Raw genomic sequence first — 18,038 nt, 5'->3', positions numbered from 1 at the left:
GGAACTATTTTACTTAAAATAAGTTAATGAAATGAGTATGTTTACTAGCTTGTGTCATAATACCTTTTGAAACTAGTTTAATTTTTAAACAATTCAATTTTTGTAGGTCAGCAAAAGAGAAAGATATGATTATCATCCTCGGACAGCTACAATTACACCTTCAGAAAATACCCATTTTCGGGTAATTCCCAGCGAGGACAGTCTCGTAAGAGAAGTTGAAAAGGATGCTAATATGGAAGACACTGTGTGCACCATAGTCAAACCCAAACCCAGAGCTTTGTGTAAGCAGATGAGTGATACAACTTCTGCTGCAGAACTTCTCCCACCTCCTCTTGAGACACCTCAGATTTCATCTATGTTAGATGCAGACCGCCTTCCCAGCCCGTCATTAGCAGAGGCTCCCTCAGAACCCAAGCCAGCAGCTAAAGTAGACTCACCATCAAAAAAGAAAGGTAGTACTTATTTAATTAGTCATGAAATACTTGGACTTTGGATGATAAATTATTTCTGTTTATGAGATTATATTTCTATTTATTAATCAGAACCCATTCTGCATTTTGTTCCTACTACTTACATACTGTGTTTTCACGTTTACTCTTTCAAGTTCCACTGGAGTAGGATGCTTAACTTCCTCACTATTGTCTCCTAACTGTCATCTAGCAGGTCTTTGGAATATTTGTTGAGAAAAAGAATCAGTTCTAATGAGTTAATAAATAAAACACTAGTACCATTATCACCTTGAAGAATTCAGATTTATATTTCCTCAAATGTGATAGTTGTATTTTTAATCTTTTTATCGATTCCTTTCATCAGTTTATTTTAAAAGGACTCTCCAATCTCCCTCATTTCTTCCTTCCCATCTCTCTAACATATTTCCACCCCTCTCTCCTTACTATCCTCCTTGGTAATAGAGTTTTAAAAGTTTGTCCAGTTGTCATGGTAGGCTTTTATGTTCCAGATACTTCTGATTGTTTTGCTAACATGAAATTTCCCTACTTAACCAGAATTAGCTTTAATATCATTGTCCAGTAGAAATATATGTGCTGTCTACATAATTTTGAATTTTCTCATGGCTACTATTGAAGAGTAAATTAGGTTTGGGTTTATTAGGCTATATTCTACCCAGTAAATAAGACCTAAAATACTAGAATTTTAATATATAATATAAAAATTGAGATTTTTGAGAGAAATCATTTTTAAATCATATCTTTATACTTTATATTTTTGATGATAAATAAAAGTTTATCTAAACCTTAAAAATTATTTTTTTTCCAGTCCTGGGGCTTGAACACTGTCCTTGGGCTTTCCTCAAGGCTAGGGCTCTACCACCTGAGTGAGCTACAGCACCATTTCCAACTTATGTATGTATGTGGCACCAAGGAATCGAACCTAGATCTTCATGCATGCTAGGCAAGCACTCTGCCACTAGTCCAAACTCCCAGCCTACTAGATAAACTTTTTAATTCATTTCACATATTTCAGATAAGTGACATTTTAGGTGGTCAATAACCACTTGTGCCTGGTAGTTTCTGTAAGGAAAGTATATGCAACTAGTCTCAGGTTTGGTCATGTTTATCCTATCCTAATTTTTTAAACTTTCATTATTAAATGTAACTTAGGTGCTAGAATTGTTGAACACTAAATCTCTTTCGTTGCCTTGGATAGTAATCAACAAGATAAACAATTGACACCTTTTAAATATACAAGTTTATTCAAATCCATGGTATATCCTGTTTGGAAACCTTTATTTTTCTTCCAGAATTATAAATGAAGAAAAACAATTGTTTACTTCTGTTGTGTTTTTCCTGTAAAAATAGGTGTCCACAAAAGAAGCCAGCACCAGGGACCTGATGATATTTATCTTGATGACTTAAAGGTTCTAGAACCTGAAGTTGCAGCTCTCTATTTCCCTAAAAGGTAGTGTATGCTTTCTGTATTGGGTGTACAGCTCCAAAATACCCAGTTATTTCGTATTAGGAAAAGGTGTAAGGTGACTGCTTTTTTAGGTAAATTTGACTAGGATTGCTTTAGGATTTAGAAAACTCATAAATGTTATTTTTAGTATGTAGACTTCAAACTAATAGTTAACTACGATAAGAGCACAGTAGGTTTTTTTGTTTTTTGTTTTTGTGGGTCATGGGGCTTGAACTCGGCCTGGGTGCTGTCCCTGAGCTCTTCAGTTCAAGGCTACCACCTACCCTTGAGTCAAGCCCCACTTGGGTTTTCTAGAGATTAATTGGAGATAAGAGTCTCAGGTCCTTTTGTGCGTGGGCTGGCTTTGAACCTTGATCCTCAGATCTGAGCCTCCTGAGTAGCTAGGATTACAGTCGTAAGCCACTGCACCCATCATAGTAGGTTGTTTTTTTGTTTGTTTATGCTGTTTTGTGGAGCTCGTTAAAATTTCTTCTTAGGTCTGTCTGTATCCTAAATTTATCTGAAGTCGACATAAATTCATTTTGAGATGAGAAATTGAAACTGCTTTATTTTCTTCTAGTAGGAAAATTAAAATATAAACTGTCTTAATTTCTTCTCTGTCCTTCGTTATTTATTTACATTGTCATTCTCATAGTAAGATTTTTTTTTCCAGTCCGGAAACTTGAACTCAGGGCCTGGGCACTGTTCCTGAGCTTCTTTTGCTCAAGGCCAACACGCTGCCGTTTGAGCGTTTGTGTGGTACTGAGGAATCAAACCCAAAGCTTTAATGCATGCTATGCAAGTACTCTACTACTAAGCCACATTCCCAGCCCTATAGTAGATTTCTTAAATTCTCATTTTAAAAAGTGAAGAAAGTGTCAGATGATGGGACTTTGTATATCCTATTATAATTGTTTAGAGTTACTTCCCACTAAATAGTAGTTGACCAACTAATTTCCTGAGATACTTTCATAAGTAAAGATGAACTCTTAATGTGCTAAGTATGTGTTTTGTTGTGACATTATTTTCACTATTCATTGGCCAGTCTTTGTAATTACGGCTAGAATTTGAGTACGAGTCCTGTTACTCCTGTGGATTTGGCATCCTGCTGAGTCAGATGGCCTGCCTCACATGTTCAGATATTACTACTGATTGGGAGACACCAGCTGCTATAACTGATAAAGCCCAACATCATAGTGAACTACCACAATCAAAGGGGGTTTTTTTGCTCTTGGGGAGATCATTCCAGTCCCTTCCTTGGAGGCACGCCTGCAAATAAGTCCCTTCTATCTTGAGCCTCAGGACCTTGGAGTCCAGTATCCAGTGAAAGTAACAAAAACCTTGCTGGAAGGGTACAGCATACCCAGTACTAACTCAGTTACATGTCCACACCCAACTACAGAAGGAGCTATCCGTGTGCCTAGTAAAAATAGCACCCAGGGGTGTTAAGAGAACATGTAGCCATCTTCTCCCCCCTCACCACCCACCCTTCTTTTCTAACTCCACTTAGACACAGGTTTTCTCCATTATCATTAACCAACAGGATCGGCTTTTTGCCCTGTCAATGAAAACATACTCTTAACCCATGATACACAATTTGGAGGTGTAAGAATGCATTGCTATTATGAGAAAATTTCATAAATCTAAACTCACTAATTCAAATGTTTAAAAAATAGTTTTGGGAGCTGCTTTCTGCTTTAAATGGATGTATACTTTGCTGTCTGACATCTATAATTCAACGTAGAGATTGTTTTCAAAAGGGCACATTAATTTCACTAGATTGCATTTTTTTTAACCCAAACATTAAAAACAATGGCTTCTTGCTCTGGGAATACACTTAGTAGTAGACTGCTTACGTGAGGTCCTAGGTTCAGCACCAAAATTTTTTTTTAAGGTTAGCTTGTAGAAAAAGTTCAGGGCAATTTGTCAAATGTGATATTACATACTTATTTAGAGGTGTAGAATAATAAGCATTGGTGACTAAAAACAGCATGCCATTTCCTTGTTCTTTTGCTCAGATTTATTATATTCCATTACGAAAGGTGTCCATTATGGTCATCTAGACCTCTACTTTCTACCTACCAAAAGAAAAATACTGGATAAACCTCATCTTTAGCTCTGACCTTTAGTTTCCTAAATGGATATAGCCTCTTGAGGGTTTTCTTCTGTTCTTTCTGTTTGTATAGATAGATTTGGCAAAGCCTTATTTATAGCCGTGGACTTCCAAGTAATTTTGTACAAGATGTATATAGTTCCATAACTTTTTCTAGGAAGTTAGGATCAAAAGGTTTCTAAATGTCAGATTTTTTTTAATTAACATGTCATTTTTATCATGGAATTGTGAATAAATGTTTAAAACCTGTAACCCTCTAATTAAAACCCAAAAGACCACATTTAACTGTATTATGACTTCAGTGGTTTTTGTGACACATTTTTGTGACATAATTTACTATATTCACAGTTAATTCTTCAAAAGCACAATTTAGTTTCTTGATAATGTGGCTTATGATGTGATTTCAAATATTATCTTTAAAAGGTTAGGTCTTACTATCTGTCCATTCCTTTTTTTTATCAAGGTAATATATAAAGGGGTTACAGTTACATTCGCCAGATTGAGACACACATTGATAGCCCTTCTTATGTTTTTGTCCCCATTTCCCTACCTCATCCGTTCCTTCTTAAAGGCTATGCTGTTTGCTTTGAACACCCCAGTGAATCAAGTCGTAAGCTAGCAATATAAAAGTCATAATAAGCGTGGTGGCTCACACCTGTAATCCTAGCTACTCAGGAGGCTTATCACGGTTCAAAGCTAGCCCAAGCACTAAAGTCTGTGAGACTCTTACCTCCAATTAACCACCAGAAAACTGGAAGTAGCACTGTGGCTCAAGAGGTATAGAGTGGTAGCCTTGAGCTGAAGAGCTCAGGGACAGCACCAGTCCTAGAACCAACCAAAAAAAAAAAAATGTAATGCAGATCTTTTTCAACCTTTTCTTTCCCCTGTTACAGTGAAACAGACCCAGGCTCTCGTCAGTGGCCAGAGTCTGACACACTGTCTGGCTCCCAGTCTCCTCAGTCTGTGGGCAGTGCTGCTGCAGACAGTGGCACCGAGTGCCTCTCGGACTCTGCCATGGACTTGCCAGATGTCACCCTCTCCCTTTGTGGGGGCCTCAGTGAGAACGGAGAAATTTCTAAAGGTATGCTGGGCAGTCATGCCATGTTCACTGTAGAGCAGCTTGGTCATTGTGTGGTTTCAAACCTGCCTTTACCCAGTTCAGGGGTACTTGCTCTCATAAGATCAGTAATTTCCTGTAATTTTAGACTTTATACCACAATTTGGTGAGGATAGTACCTTGAAAGCTCTGATTCCAAACTAAGAAATTAAAGTCTCCTGGCCTGTTGGCTAAGCAGCCAGGTCAGACTACACTGGTTGATCTTTTCATCTACAGAGTTAGAATATTTGTGGGACTGGGACCAGCTGCTTTCCTGGAAATTACTGGGCTTAGACCTGATAAAGTTCCAAAGTGATAGAAAATGAATTGTCCACTAAGTAAAAGGGTCTTTCTAGCAAAAAGTATAGGAGTACTTTCTGTGTCAGTTTGAGAAGCTAGCACAAGGTAAATAAAGCTTACAAGAGAATAAGGAAGGAGCTTAGCAGAGCAGACATAGATAGCTTATAGATGTGATGGAACAGTTGTGTGTGAGTGACTCTCATGTACCTCAGCCTTTTTAGTTTTATCTTCATTTTAAACTAAACTTTTAATCATTTCTTATTTTGGCTGATAGTGGTTTTCTTTTCATAACTGCTAACATCATTTTCACATCATCTTGTGTCTTCTCTTCCCTTCGCAAGAACTAGAGGCATGCTGTATCAGACTGTATGGCTGGAGTCCTAGAACTTTACCCTTTGGGGTGACTAGATATTATTTCTTCATCTCTTCCATTTGTTTGCTTGGTTTGGTTTCTTGTTAGACAAGAGTCTCAGGCCTTGATCGCAAGATCCTTCTACCACAAGTTCCTTACAGGCACCACACCTAGTAGTTTGATGTTTTACAAGAAATGAAGAGTGTATTGTTGGGGATAGGGGTATAATATAATGGAAGAGCACTTGCCTTGTGTACCTGAGGCTCCGAGTCCAATTTCCCACTGTGAAAAAAACAAGAATATTTGAGCCATCAGTTCTTTCTAAGTACAAAATGAGGCTATATTCTTTTATATACCTTTATTCCCTCGGTTAAATATTTATGAGGAGGGATAGAAATTGAAATGAAATACATCTTTTACTCTCATTTTAAATATCAGACTAGTAACCTAGTCTGATGGTTCTGAGGAAGAGAAAATGACAAGGTAAATAATATATTACCTAGAGGAATTACCCATATGAAAAATTTCTTTGTTTGCCTGGATCTAATAAAGTACAGACTTAAGAACATGTATAAAAGTTCATGCAAAGTTCTCATGTGCACTTTCAGAGCATAGGATTTATTTACTCAAGACCCCAAGAAAAATTCTGGATTTCTGTTTAATCCCAGCAATTACAATTTTCCTTTGGTTGTGTTTTCTAACATGTATGCACATCTAAAGTATTAAGATCTCCATAAATTTTCCTCAGTTACACAATTCTCTGTAATTTCCCCTGCTATGAAAACAAACTTAGTTATTAATGTATATTTACAAATTTGTTTATTCTCCCCTCCTCCCTTCCCCCGTCTCTCTCTCTCTCTGTCTCTGTTCCTCCCTTCTCACCATATCTGTGATATTTTTTTGAAAGTCTCTAGCATATCCCCTTCTGTTGGTTTGGGTTTGTTTTTCTTATTTTAACTACATAAGGGAAAAGGAAAGGTCCTATGAGAGGGGAAAAAAGTGATATTTTGCCTTGGTGGATATAAAAATGTTAGGGTTTTGTTTGTTTTTGTATGTTTAAAAAGGGTTTGTTTAAAAAAGACTTACTTTAGAGATGTGGCTCAAGTGACAGTAATTAGTTATTGTAAACCCCATTGCCACTGAGAAGAGAAAGTGTGAATGCTTCAGCTTTCAGTGCTGAACTCAGTGTTTGAATTTAGGACCTTGTGCTTACTAGACAAAATGGTCTACTGCTTGAACCAGTCCTCAACCTATAATTCTAGCTATGCAGAATATAATTATCTCTAACCAAATTAATCACTGTTTTATATTGCAGAAAAATTTATGGAGCATATCATTACTTATCATGAATTTGCAGAAAACCCTGGACTTATAGACAATCCTAACCTTGTGATACGCATATATAACCGGTAAATGTTTTTGCTTAATCGTTATTGAATATAAGGGATTTATTTTAACAAGGTGCTGTTTTTAATTATATAAATTTGTCATCTCATACAAAAGAGCCAATGCTGAATGACTTTAAATGAAGCCTCAACTTAAGACATTGAAATACTCTTACTCTGTTTATACTTTTGTAGTCAGAGAGGTTTGGCTTGAAGCAGAGTTTCCAAGACAAAAATTTAGTTGTTGGTGGTGGTGTTTCTAAATCAGTCCCAGAGCTTGAACTCAGAGCCTGGACACTATTCTTGAAATTATTTTGCTTAAGGCTAGTGCTCTACCACTTGAGCCACAGCTCTATTTCCAGGGCTTTTGGTGGTTACTTGGAGACAAGAGTCTCACGGACTGGTCTGGGAGTTGGCCCAATGGTAGATTGCTTGCCTAGCATGCACGAAGACCAACATTCGATTCCTCAGTACCACATACATATACATAGAAAAAGCCAGAAATAGTTCTGTGGCTCAAGTGGTAGAGCTCTAGCCTTAAGAAAACCAAGGACAACACTTAGACCTGACCTCAAGCCCCAGGACTGGCAAAAGAAAACAAAAAGTCTCAGACTAGGGGCCGGGAGTTTGGCCTAGTGGTAGAGTGCTTGCCTAGCATGCACGAAGACCAACATTAGATTCCTCAGTATTACATACATAGAAAAAAGCCAGAAATGGTGCTGAGGCTCAAGTGGTAGAGCTCTAACCTTGAGAAAGTCCAAGGACAGTGCTCAGACTCTGAGCTCAAGCCTACGACTGGCAAAAAAAAAAAAAGTCTCAGACTTTGTTCCCTGGGCTGGCTTCAAACTGTGACCATCAGATCTAGCCTTCTTAATAGCTAGGATTACAGGTATGAGCCACCAGCACCCAGCTTGGTCATCTTTTTATTGAAAAGAATGAAGAATTAGATATTTCTACATTTCCTATACTCCTTCTTTACATCTTCCCCAACCCTGTTTCACTTCTCTCCCACATTGTCTTTGTGTAATGATTTTGAATAATTTTTGTTTCTCACAGTTACTATAACTGGGCTTTGGCTGCTCCCATGATCCTTAGTTTGCAAGTATTCCAGAAGAGTTTGCCTAAGGTGAGTGATTCACATTTGAGGCGTTCTTGAAAGTAGAACATAAACCTTGAGCAAAAAGGTTCAAGGGCAGTACCCAGGCCCTGAGTACAGAATATAGTACTTGATTGTTCTTAGATGGGTAGTTATTATCCAGTGTCTTATCTGCGTTCAACATTTAAAGCACTGTATATACACTAAGCTACCACTAAAGCAAGATGTTGTCCCTTTTTTTTTTCCCCCTTTCCTGGGGCTTGGACTTGAGATGTGAGCACTGTCCTTCACTGTCCTTGGGCTTTCTCAAGGCTAGCACTCTACCACTTGAGCCTCTTCTGGCTTTTTCTGTGTATGTGGTACCGAGGGATAGAACCCTGGTCTTTGTACATGTTAGGCAAGCACTCTACCATTAGGCCATACTCCTAGCCCAATGTTTTCCTTTCATAGTTATGGAAAACACTATCAGAGCTGGGAGTTGAAGAATTGAGTACTTTCTAACTAATAGTTCACCCATACTGACCCAAGTTGGTTAATTTCCAGGCTACAGTTGAGTCCTGGGTCAAAGACAAGATGCCAAAGAAATCTGGTCGCTGGTGGTTTTGGCGAAAGAGAGAAAGCATGACCAAGCAGGTAACAGACCTATAATTATTTCTATGGGCTAAACATAAGTGAATTCCCATTCAAACAACTTGTTGGCCTTATACAAAAAAAGTGTGCTATATGGTATGTATTTTTTTAAGATGATAGAAAATTTTATTAGAAAAATACAGCAGAGAAAGCAGATGGCATAGACATGCCGTTCATCCTGTTTCTGCTAGCTTTATGTGGTATTATTTTTTTATTTTTTTAAATATTTTTTATTGTAATTAATAAAAGGGTTGCATGATATTTGCCAGATAGAAGGTGCATTAATTCACATACATTGATACTCTTTCACATGTCTTGGTCCCCATTACCCTCCCCTTTATGTGGTATTATTTTGAAGTGACAGCATTTAAGTAGCTGTTGCATGCAGGTGCTGTTGTAGGTGATTTCATATATAACCTCAACTTTCTACAGCTCAGTCCCAAAGATACTTGAATTGCCATTTTACAGTAATGAAGCTTGGGCAGAAAAAAGAGCTCTATGAAGTCACACAACTGATGAGGGATGGAGCTAGAGCCGACCTTGAGTCTTGACCCTAAAGCGTATTCTCTGTCCTTTTCCTTGGCTTACCTTTCAGTAAAAGCAAAAGTATATAGTCCTCCACAATTCCACATGCAAATAACTACAATCTGCTCTTTTAACAAGTCAGTAGATCAGACTTTTCCAGAGAACAACATCACTCAAGTAGTGGATCAAGTAGATTGAAGCTTTCTGAAGAAGAGGTCTCAGGGAATGTCGCATATTAGTCTGTCTGAGCCAAGTTCATGTCCACATCATGCTTCTCCCAGAAGGAGCAGGCAGCACTTCTGTTGTAGTGTCCCAGTGTCTCTGCCAAGGCCTTTACCATTTTAGATCAGTTGTGTTATATTTTATGACTGAAACAGAGCTGTTCTAAAATGTCTTAACTGGCTTTGTAGGGATATTTTTCTGCATGACAACACTTCTGTCTCAAGTTGCTACTATACTGTCAGACGGTGTGTTTAAGTCTTTGTGAGTTCAGGTTTTATTTTTCCTAGAGAAGACAGCTGGTAAGTTTGGCTTATTTGCAGGGAAAACATTCATTGCATATTGCCATTATCTTTTTTTCCAGCTTCCAGAGGCCAAGGAGGGAAAATCTGAGATGCCACCAACCAGTGAGCTGCAGTCCAATACTAAGGAGCCAGCCAGTGCCAGGTGAGGCCCTATAATTTTCGCTCAGAGCACTTAGGCTGATTTGAATTTTTTGTTTTAAAGTTTTAGTGACATCCATCTGATACAGGAAAAAGATGTTTGTTTATTGGCTAAGTGCCACTCACCTGACAACTGCGTTTCTAAAAAATATAAGTAACATGGAACCATGGAAGTCGTGACAGGAAGGTGAGACTTGAGGACAGGACCCTAGGTGTGTGCTAAATGTTACTGTTCCTGGTGCCTCTGCTTTCTGTCAGATGCCCAAGGGAGGCATGAAAAGGAATCTGAAGAGTTGGTTAGCCAAGAGATGAGTTGCTCATGCTGTGCCCATTGTAGTTTGTGCCCTCATTTAGTACTCTTTCTGCTTACTAACTTTCAGTAGTCAAAGCCCAAATGTATCTTATTCTTTTTATTCCCCAAAGGTTGGTTATTCTAATGCAATTTAATTATTCATAGTAGTATGAATAAGTGGTTCAATTCTAAAGAAAATTGTTAACAGCTTTGATCTTAGTTTTGTCAAATTCAAGCAGCTGATTTACTTTCTTTTAAAATAACTTAAAATTTTTTTCCTGAAACATTTTATTAAACATTCAAGTGGTATGGAAACCTTTTTCTGTTCACTCATTCCTTTGGGCTCAGCCAGCTTTCAGAGCATTTGTCTGTAAACTTCAGCCCTTCCAGCTGGTAGCAGGGCTGCTTGATAGAGATAATCATGGGGAAATAAGTGAACACATTTGCAAAACTACCTCTAATTCTCTTCATTAATAGGATTTCATACACACCAGCCTACGTAAGGTCAGTGTGCAAGACATATCTGACTTAGAAGAATTCTAAATAGTGTAAAATAGATTTTAAATAAAACAATCTCTTTCCCTTCTTGAATATTTGTTTGTTAAGCACATCATTTAAAATATGATGTAAAAATCAATGTTAATAAATAATTAAAATAAAATAGAATCTTAATTGGTAAGAGAATTGGGTTCTGCTTTACATAAGTCCAAGAAAGACTTTAGTATTGGTCTTTGCCTTTGTATGAAGAATTTATGAAATTAAACTTACTAGCTTTTAAAAAAAAATCAGTTACAGTGGCTTCATGCCTATAATCCTAGCTCCTCAGGAGGCTGAAATCTAAGGATTGAGGTTCAAAGCCAGCCCGGGCACTAAAGTCCATGAGACTCTTACCTCAACCACCAGAAAACCGGAAGTAGTGCTGTGGCTCAAGGGATGGGGCAGTAGCTCTTTTTCTTTTTCCTTTTCGTTTTTGCATGTTTGGATGGTTGGTTTTTAGTTTTTGTTTTCTGTTTAGACAAGGTCTCACTATGTAGCATAGACTGGCCTTAAATTTAGAATCTTCCTATCTCATCCTCTCTAGGTGGATTATTAATAGAATGTGCCACTTCTTTTTTTTTATTTGAACCTAAATTAAAATTCTACTAGACTGGTGACTCATGCCTATAATCCTAGCTACAGTATTTAGGAGCAAATAAGATCTGGGAATCACAGTTTGGCACTAGCGTGAACCATGGACATTTGGCTCCTTGTTGTCTCTTTGTAACAGTTTGATGTTGAACAGGGCAGCCGAGGATGACACATCCAGCGACGAGGGGTCACAGGAGCTGGAAGAAACAATCAAAGTGGATACTCTTCCCACAGAGACCCTGAGCCATGGCAGCATGACGTCATATAAGAAGTCTCTCAGACTCTCCTCGGACCAAATTGTGAGTCTCATTTGATCCCTGTGGATCCAGTAGGCTTTGTAATTCCTAATACCCACCTGCAATAGAGTACATGGGGTGTGGTCAAATAATTCCTTATCTACAGTGCAAACCCCTTCCTCTATGATTCATTGCAGCCATTTAGGTAATGTGAACAACACAGACCTGACCTGCAGTCTATAGACATGAACTAAGGAATTAATCTTTTAAATATTTATCATCCAGATCCAGGGCTTTTTCTTTCTTTCTTTCAGCTTTCTTGTTCATACCTGATGATTTACCTCTTGCATTACACCTCCAGTCCAGCTTTTTGATAGTTAATTGAAAATTCAGTCTTGGAGCTCTTTCTGCCAGGGTTGGCTTCAAAGAGCCATTTTTGGTCTCAGCCTTCCTGAGTAGATAGGGTGATAGGCATGAGCTACCAGTGCTTGGCTTCCCTGGTGAATCTTACTTAAGCCCATTGTCTTTGGGAATCAAAACAACAGAGAAATAACTTTTTTAAGCACAAATTTTTCTCTCGTTTATTTTCCATCGCACATTTTGACCTATTTTCAGTATGAAATGGTTTTCCTGAGTTCAGAAAGAGGTTGTGGACAGAACTGTTTTATGGGAGATTAGAAAGCCCTTGGAAGCCCCAAACACTGCTCAAACAGTGGCTTCCTCAAGACATTTATGAGCATTCTCAGAACCAAGCTGGGCTAAGGGCTGATGCCAAAGAAACAGCCTGCTTTGTTGTTGGATTTGTCAAACACTGTTTAGTTTGCAATTTGAAATGTATTCTTCCAGATTGTCTATCATCAGCTGGTTTTATTTGTTCTTACACTTTTTACTGAAGGCAAAACTGAAGCTCCATGATGGCCCCAATGATGTTGTCTTTAGTATTACAACCCAGTATCAAGGTACCTGCCGCTGTGCGGGGACTATTTACCTGTGGAACTGGAATGACAAGATCATCATTTCCGATATCGATGGAACAATTACCAAGTAAGAATGATCCCACTGCCGATGGCACCTGGGAAAGTCCGCTAGTACACACAGAGGAGGGGATTGAGAGAAATAGTCAGCTCTCAGCCACAGTGGAAGTGTTTTTTTAAACCATAATATTCTAAATGTAGTGCAGACAGTATAATTGTATGAATCAAGGAGATGGGTGGTTCATGTAAATGGAACATAAAAAATTCTGGTGTTCTAAGAAAATATTGCGGTTAGGGACACAAACTACAATATGCAGTGGTAAGCTGTCTCTGAAAATCAACATCCAGCTTTTGAGTGACTGTACTTCTAGAAACACCCCAGTAGACATGTGTTCTGAGGACTGCCAGGCAATGACCTGTACATGAACGTATGATGAAATAGGCTTTGTAGCGTATCCTTGATTGCTATCCCACCCAGTTCACAACTGATATTCAACAAATGTGAAATGCTTAGCTTCATATGTTTGACTCCTGGTACCTTTTCCTGCTTCTGCCTTCTCAGGTCTGATGCTTTGGGGCAGATTCTCCCACAACTGGGTAAAGACTGGACTCATCAGGGTATAGCGAAGCTCTACCACTCCATCAATGAGTAGGTATCCCTTCCCCAGGCCATCTCGCTCTAGTGAGCCTGTTTTGTTTTTATCATAAGCTATAGAAAAATATCATAAGCTAGGCTGGGAATGATGACTGCACTCCCAACTACTTGGGAGACAGAGGAGGTAGAACCGAGGTTTGGAGCCAGCTTGGGCAAAATGTTAGCAAAGATAGACTGGCCCAAGCATGAAATAATAGCTGCTTCTTAAGCAGAGATTGGATTGTAGTCTAAGACCAATCACGGGCAAAAGCAAGAAACCCTATCTGAAAAATGAACTGACGTAAAAAAGCATGGCAGAAGCTCAGACTTCAAACCCCAGTACCACCAAGAGAAAAACAGTGTAAATTACCAGTCCACATAAATTGTGTTAAAGTCCAGACAGTACTGTTCTGTATAATTAATAGTGTGAGGTGTGTGCCTAGCATTGTTCATGCATTATCTTTCCATGAATTATCTGCTAAGTCTCATAATAGTGTGAGTTTTAAGTACCCCTACTACAGAGGTGTAGTAGTCCTTTAGGCCTTACAATAAGTTAGTTTAGTTAGTAGTTTACAATAAGTTTAGTTAGTACTAAACACAAGCTGATTTTCATTTTTGGTTTACTCACTAGGCAAGATTTATTCATACATGGAGAACAGTTGACTACTCTTCTTTCAGGGCATTTGAAGGAAAACCACGGGATCGTTTGTTGGGATCCTCACACCTCTGGAGCTGCATTTATTTGAGAATGTATAGCACTGTCTTCAGCATTAGTTGAGAATGCCATGATAGGAAATGATAGATATCTGTTACACAGGGATAATTTTGTTCTGTACATTACAGAGTAGCTTGCATCCTGCAAATTGTCCTTGTAAAAATCCTTTGTGTCTTTCCTTTATAGCTGATACTTTAAAGGATTTTCTGTCCTGGGCCTTGCTCTCATGGACTTGATACTGCATGAATTATTTCAGTACTTTTATTTTTTGCCAGTCCTGGGGCTTGAACTCAGAACCTGAGCACTTTCCTTGAGCTCTTTCAAGGCTAGAGCCCTACTGCTTGAGCCACAGCACCACTTCGGGGTTTTCTGTATAGGTGGTACCAAGGAATCAAACCCAGGGCTTTGTGCATGCTAGGCAAACACTCTACCATTAGGCCACACTCCCAGCCCTATTTTAGTACTTTTAAACTTGGCACCATTATCAGTTGCATGGACAGCCATCATTTTTTTTTTTTTTTGGGTCCCATAGAGAAATGAAATCTAAATTCTAATTTCCTGCTGAGTTTAAGAGTTTGGCTTTCACAGTATATGAGAGAAACTTTATTTGGACCTCTTAAAAGATTTTTGGTCTTTTTTCCCTTTAACCGAAATGTAAGCTAAATGGGATATGGTGTTTTCTTGGTTTTTTGTTTTCAGGAACGGCTACAAGTTTTTATACTGTTCTGCTCGAGCCATTGGCATGGCTGACATGACTCGTGGCTACCTGCACTGGGTCAATGACAAGGGCACAATCTTACCCCGGGGCCCTCTGATGCTGTCCCCCAGCAGCTTATTCTCCGCCTTCCACAGGTACCTGTCCTGCGGTCACCCTCGGTTCCTTCCTCAGTGTGCATACGGCCAGGGCAAGATAGAGCATGTAAGGACAAACAGTTCACTCTTAGCGAGTTTCCAGCCACTGAGGAGCTTTAACTCAAGCTGTTTCCCCAAACTGTATCTCTCAGTCATGAGACAGATGGGCAAAGGATAAGAAACAGAATGCCAGTTCCAAAACATTAAAGTGGGTAGCTGTGCATACTAAAATCTTTCTTGAATTTGGTGCTTATATTGTTTATTTATCTCTCAGGGAAGTAATAGAAAAGAAACCAGAGAAGTTTAAAATTGAATGTCTCAATGACATTAAGAACCTGTTTGCTCCATCCAAGCAGCCCTTCTATGCTGCCTTTGGAAACCGTCCCAATGTAAGTGTCTTCCGGTGCCTGCTCGGGTGTGATGTAAGTGATCCTGCGGGGAGGCGGTGGATCAGGATGTATTTCCCATGAGTCCAAAGCCATTTCCAGTGAAGTGGTTGTTTTGCTCACCTTGTTCTAAATCTGTTCCGAATCCCCATAGCTGTTAAGGAGATCCTATATAGGTACAGATCTACCTGGACTCTTATATGGAAGGAGTTTCTTTGTTTCTATAGCTTTAATTCTATTTTCTTAGGCAGCTCTTCCTTATATATTCTAAACCATGTCTTTGGTTTCACCCCAGAGCCAGGGCTCCTTTTTATTAACCTTTTCCAGCATACTTCATATAGAGCTAGTGCTACCACATCACAGCTAAGCTGAAGGTATTGCTTCCAGGCTCATGTTCTCAGAGATCCCTATAGTCTTCCTCCTTTGTTTCCCAAGTTTTCTGCCTCCCTAGTCACTCTCTGGGTTTGGCACCACTCCTTACTTTGGGTTTATCTGAAGTTTAATTTCCAGAGGCAAAACTGCACTGTTCCTATTGCTACATATTTTCCATAGAAAGTCTTGTACTGGTGCAGTGCCTCTCGTTCATAGGGAGCCAGTGGAGCTTCTCCCTGACTTCTCTGTTTTCCTCTGCAGGATGTCTATGCTTACACACAAGTTGGAGTTCCAGACTGTAGAATATTCACTGTGAACCCTAAGGGTGAACTAATACAAGAAAGGACCAAAGGAAACAAGTCATCGTAAGTGTAGTCCCACTTCTTGGCCAGTGCCCTGCAACCCAAGGCTCAGGTGGGGACAGGGAGATAACAGATGAGATCAGCGCCAGCAGATTATAGCTACATATCTTTGGGGTATTTTCTCCCCAGAGTAACTGTTTAAAGGATCTCTGGTTCTCTTTAAGTATGCAAGACATCTATGTCCCAGGATAGAACTGAGATCTGACTGAGCCTGCCTTGTTGAGTAGGCTATCTTAACAGCCTGCCTCACAACCCACTCTGTGCTTTGTGGCTCTTATGGAGTCACAGACTGTGTATCTTTCTCCAATCCCTTCTAGGTACCACCGGCTGAGTGAGCTTGTAGAACACGTGTTCCCACTTCTCAATAAGGAACAGAATTCTGCCTTTCCATGCCCAGAGTTCAGCTCCTTCTGCTACTGGCGAGACCCAATCCCTGACGTGGACCTGGATGACCTGGCCTGAAGTGTGACACTCTGACAAAAGTGGGGCTACAGTCACATGTCTCCAGTAGAGGAGGTGACCAGCCCTCTCGCAGATGAGAACCCAGGGCTAACAGCAGGGCACTTGCTTTCCATAGCAAGGACAGGGCCCTGGAGCTGGTACTGCAGTCCTCCTTCACCTTCCAGACACCACTGCTCGGAGGCCAGGAGGAGAAGTGAGGGACTCCTAAGGTACAAGTCTGTGCATTGCCACACGGGCCATTGATGCTGCCCTCAGAGCTGTGTGCAGTGCTTCAGCTGTAAAACTTGAAGTAAACAGAATCTGAAAAAAAAAAATGGACCAACACAGTACACAAAGTAAAGTGTTATCATTTTCACTAGGCAGTTGAGATCGTTTCTGTGACCAGGGCTTGCTTCAAAGTCCAGTTAGAGATGACCACCACTTCTGCACATCTCTTCTGGGCTCCGTTCCTATACAATGAGATGGAGTGGTGTGCAAAGTTGGATAGACCCCAGGACACATGCAGTAGGGCCACTGAGCTCAGTGTCCTCAGTGTAGCCTTCCAGAAGGAAATCCCCTTGAGTCACTTCAAGAAACCTTTAAATGATTTAGGTCTAGCCAGAAGAACGGGTCCATATTTGATTGAAGTCTGTGTCTGATATCTGGAATAATGGTGAGAGACTGGGGTTTAAAGGAAACAAAAAGCAACAGCTGTGTCTCAACTGTTGATACACAGTTGCATTGGATTCCAGGAATAGCCCTTTTCTCTGACCTTCTACCTATTGTCTGGCTTAGGTGGGCCTTTAAATAATATCTTTGAGAACAGATGTCTGCTTTTCTGTGCTTCAGATTTGTTGAGGAGGCCATTGGAGCTTTCCTATAAGCCATTGGCCAGCAGTCTGGACTTTGGCATTTGGAATCATGACCCTGTAAATAAGCCCATGGAAATGTGCTAGAGCGGAGGGGTCATTGAGCGGCCAATAGGGCATCAGTGTCTCCAGCCCACTAGTCTTGACTTTTACCAGCTGGGACATTTGTGTGCTCAACAGTGAAAAGCTGCTGTATGAAACTTAATGGAACATGAGGACATTCGTGCTTTTTCACTTAACCAGTCCAGTAAACAAAGCTGTTTCTTTTATCATGAGCTCATGTCAAATGTCTTGCATAGATAGCACAAGGGGAGGGTCTTGAGCTGTAAGCCCCTCTGGAGTTCGTGATCAGCGGAATGTCTTCAGCTGTATCGCTAATGTTAAGAGAACTGTGTAAGAGGAGACTTCTGGGGACCTGAAAAGGCCCTAGGTCAGTCCTCCTTTTGGGAGAAGACAGGAAATAAAGAATCTGGACCTGAAAGAATGCTGCAGATAAGGACCCAACACAGAATGGTTTTGTTTTCAGTTCTAGAGTTGGATGACCTTTTCTTAGTTTGCTTTACCTAAGACACTGCTGATGCACAATTGAAGAAATAGGGTTGCTTGTTTTTCCAGATTGGAGAGTTGAGCGTCCTACCTGAGTACAGCCACTTTCATAGTACAGTAGAAGGCAGACAATGTTGAAACCCCAGAAATGGAGTTCT

General features: G+C 39.8%; 1 protein-coding gene across 5 annotated transcripts in view; it reads left to right on the top strand.

Moving 5' to 3' along the window:
• The window catches only part of Lpin2 (lipin 2), an 84,956-nt gene extending 67,383 nt beyond the window's left edge, over positions 1–17,573 (top strand). For 4 of the 5 annotated variants that reach the window (XM_090353384.1, XM_090353383.1, XM_090353385.1 and 1 more), the window contains 14 exons: positions 107–452; positions 1,818–1,917; positions 4,921–5,108; positions 7,091–7,184; positions 8,217–8,286; positions 8,800–8,889; positions 9,995–10,077; positions 11,633–11,792; positions 12,625–12,773; positions 13,266–13,352; positions 14,752–14,904; positions 15,179–15,293; positions 15,924–16,027; positions 16,342–17,573. In XM_090353384.1, the coding sequence (XP_090209510.1) occupies positions 107–452; positions 1,818–1,917; positions 4,921–5,108; positions 7,091–7,184; positions 8,217–8,286; positions 8,800–8,889; positions 9,995–10,077; positions 11,633–11,792; positions 12,625–12,773; positions 13,266–13,352; positions 14,752–14,904; positions 15,179–15,293; positions 15,924–16,027; positions 16,342–16,486 (1,884 nt within the window). In that variant the 3' untranslated portion in view covers positions 16,487–17,573. The remainder of the gene's footprint in view (positions 1–106; positions 453–1,817; positions 1,918–4,920; positions 5,109–7,090; positions 7,185–8,216; positions 8,287–8,799; positions 8,890–9,994; positions 10,078–11,632; positions 11,793–12,624; positions 12,774–13,265; positions 13,353–14,751; positions 14,905–15,178; positions 15,294–15,923; positions 16,028–16,341) is intronic. The other variant, XM_090353382.1, reaches the window with a different exon arrangement.
• The last annotated feature ends 465 nt before the right edge of the window (positions 17,574–18,038 follow it).

This window comes from Megascapheus bottae, chromosome 19, assembly GCF_031878675.1.
Source record: "Megascapheus bottae isolate mThoBot1 chromosome 19, mThoBot2.hap1, whole genome shotgun sequence".
NCBI lineage: Eukaryota > Metazoa > Chordata > Mammalia > Rodentia > Geomyidae > Megascapheus > Megascapheus bottae.
The sequence above is the reverse complement of the archived record's forward strand: the minus strand, read 5'-3'. Positions and strand labels throughout refer to the sequence as shown.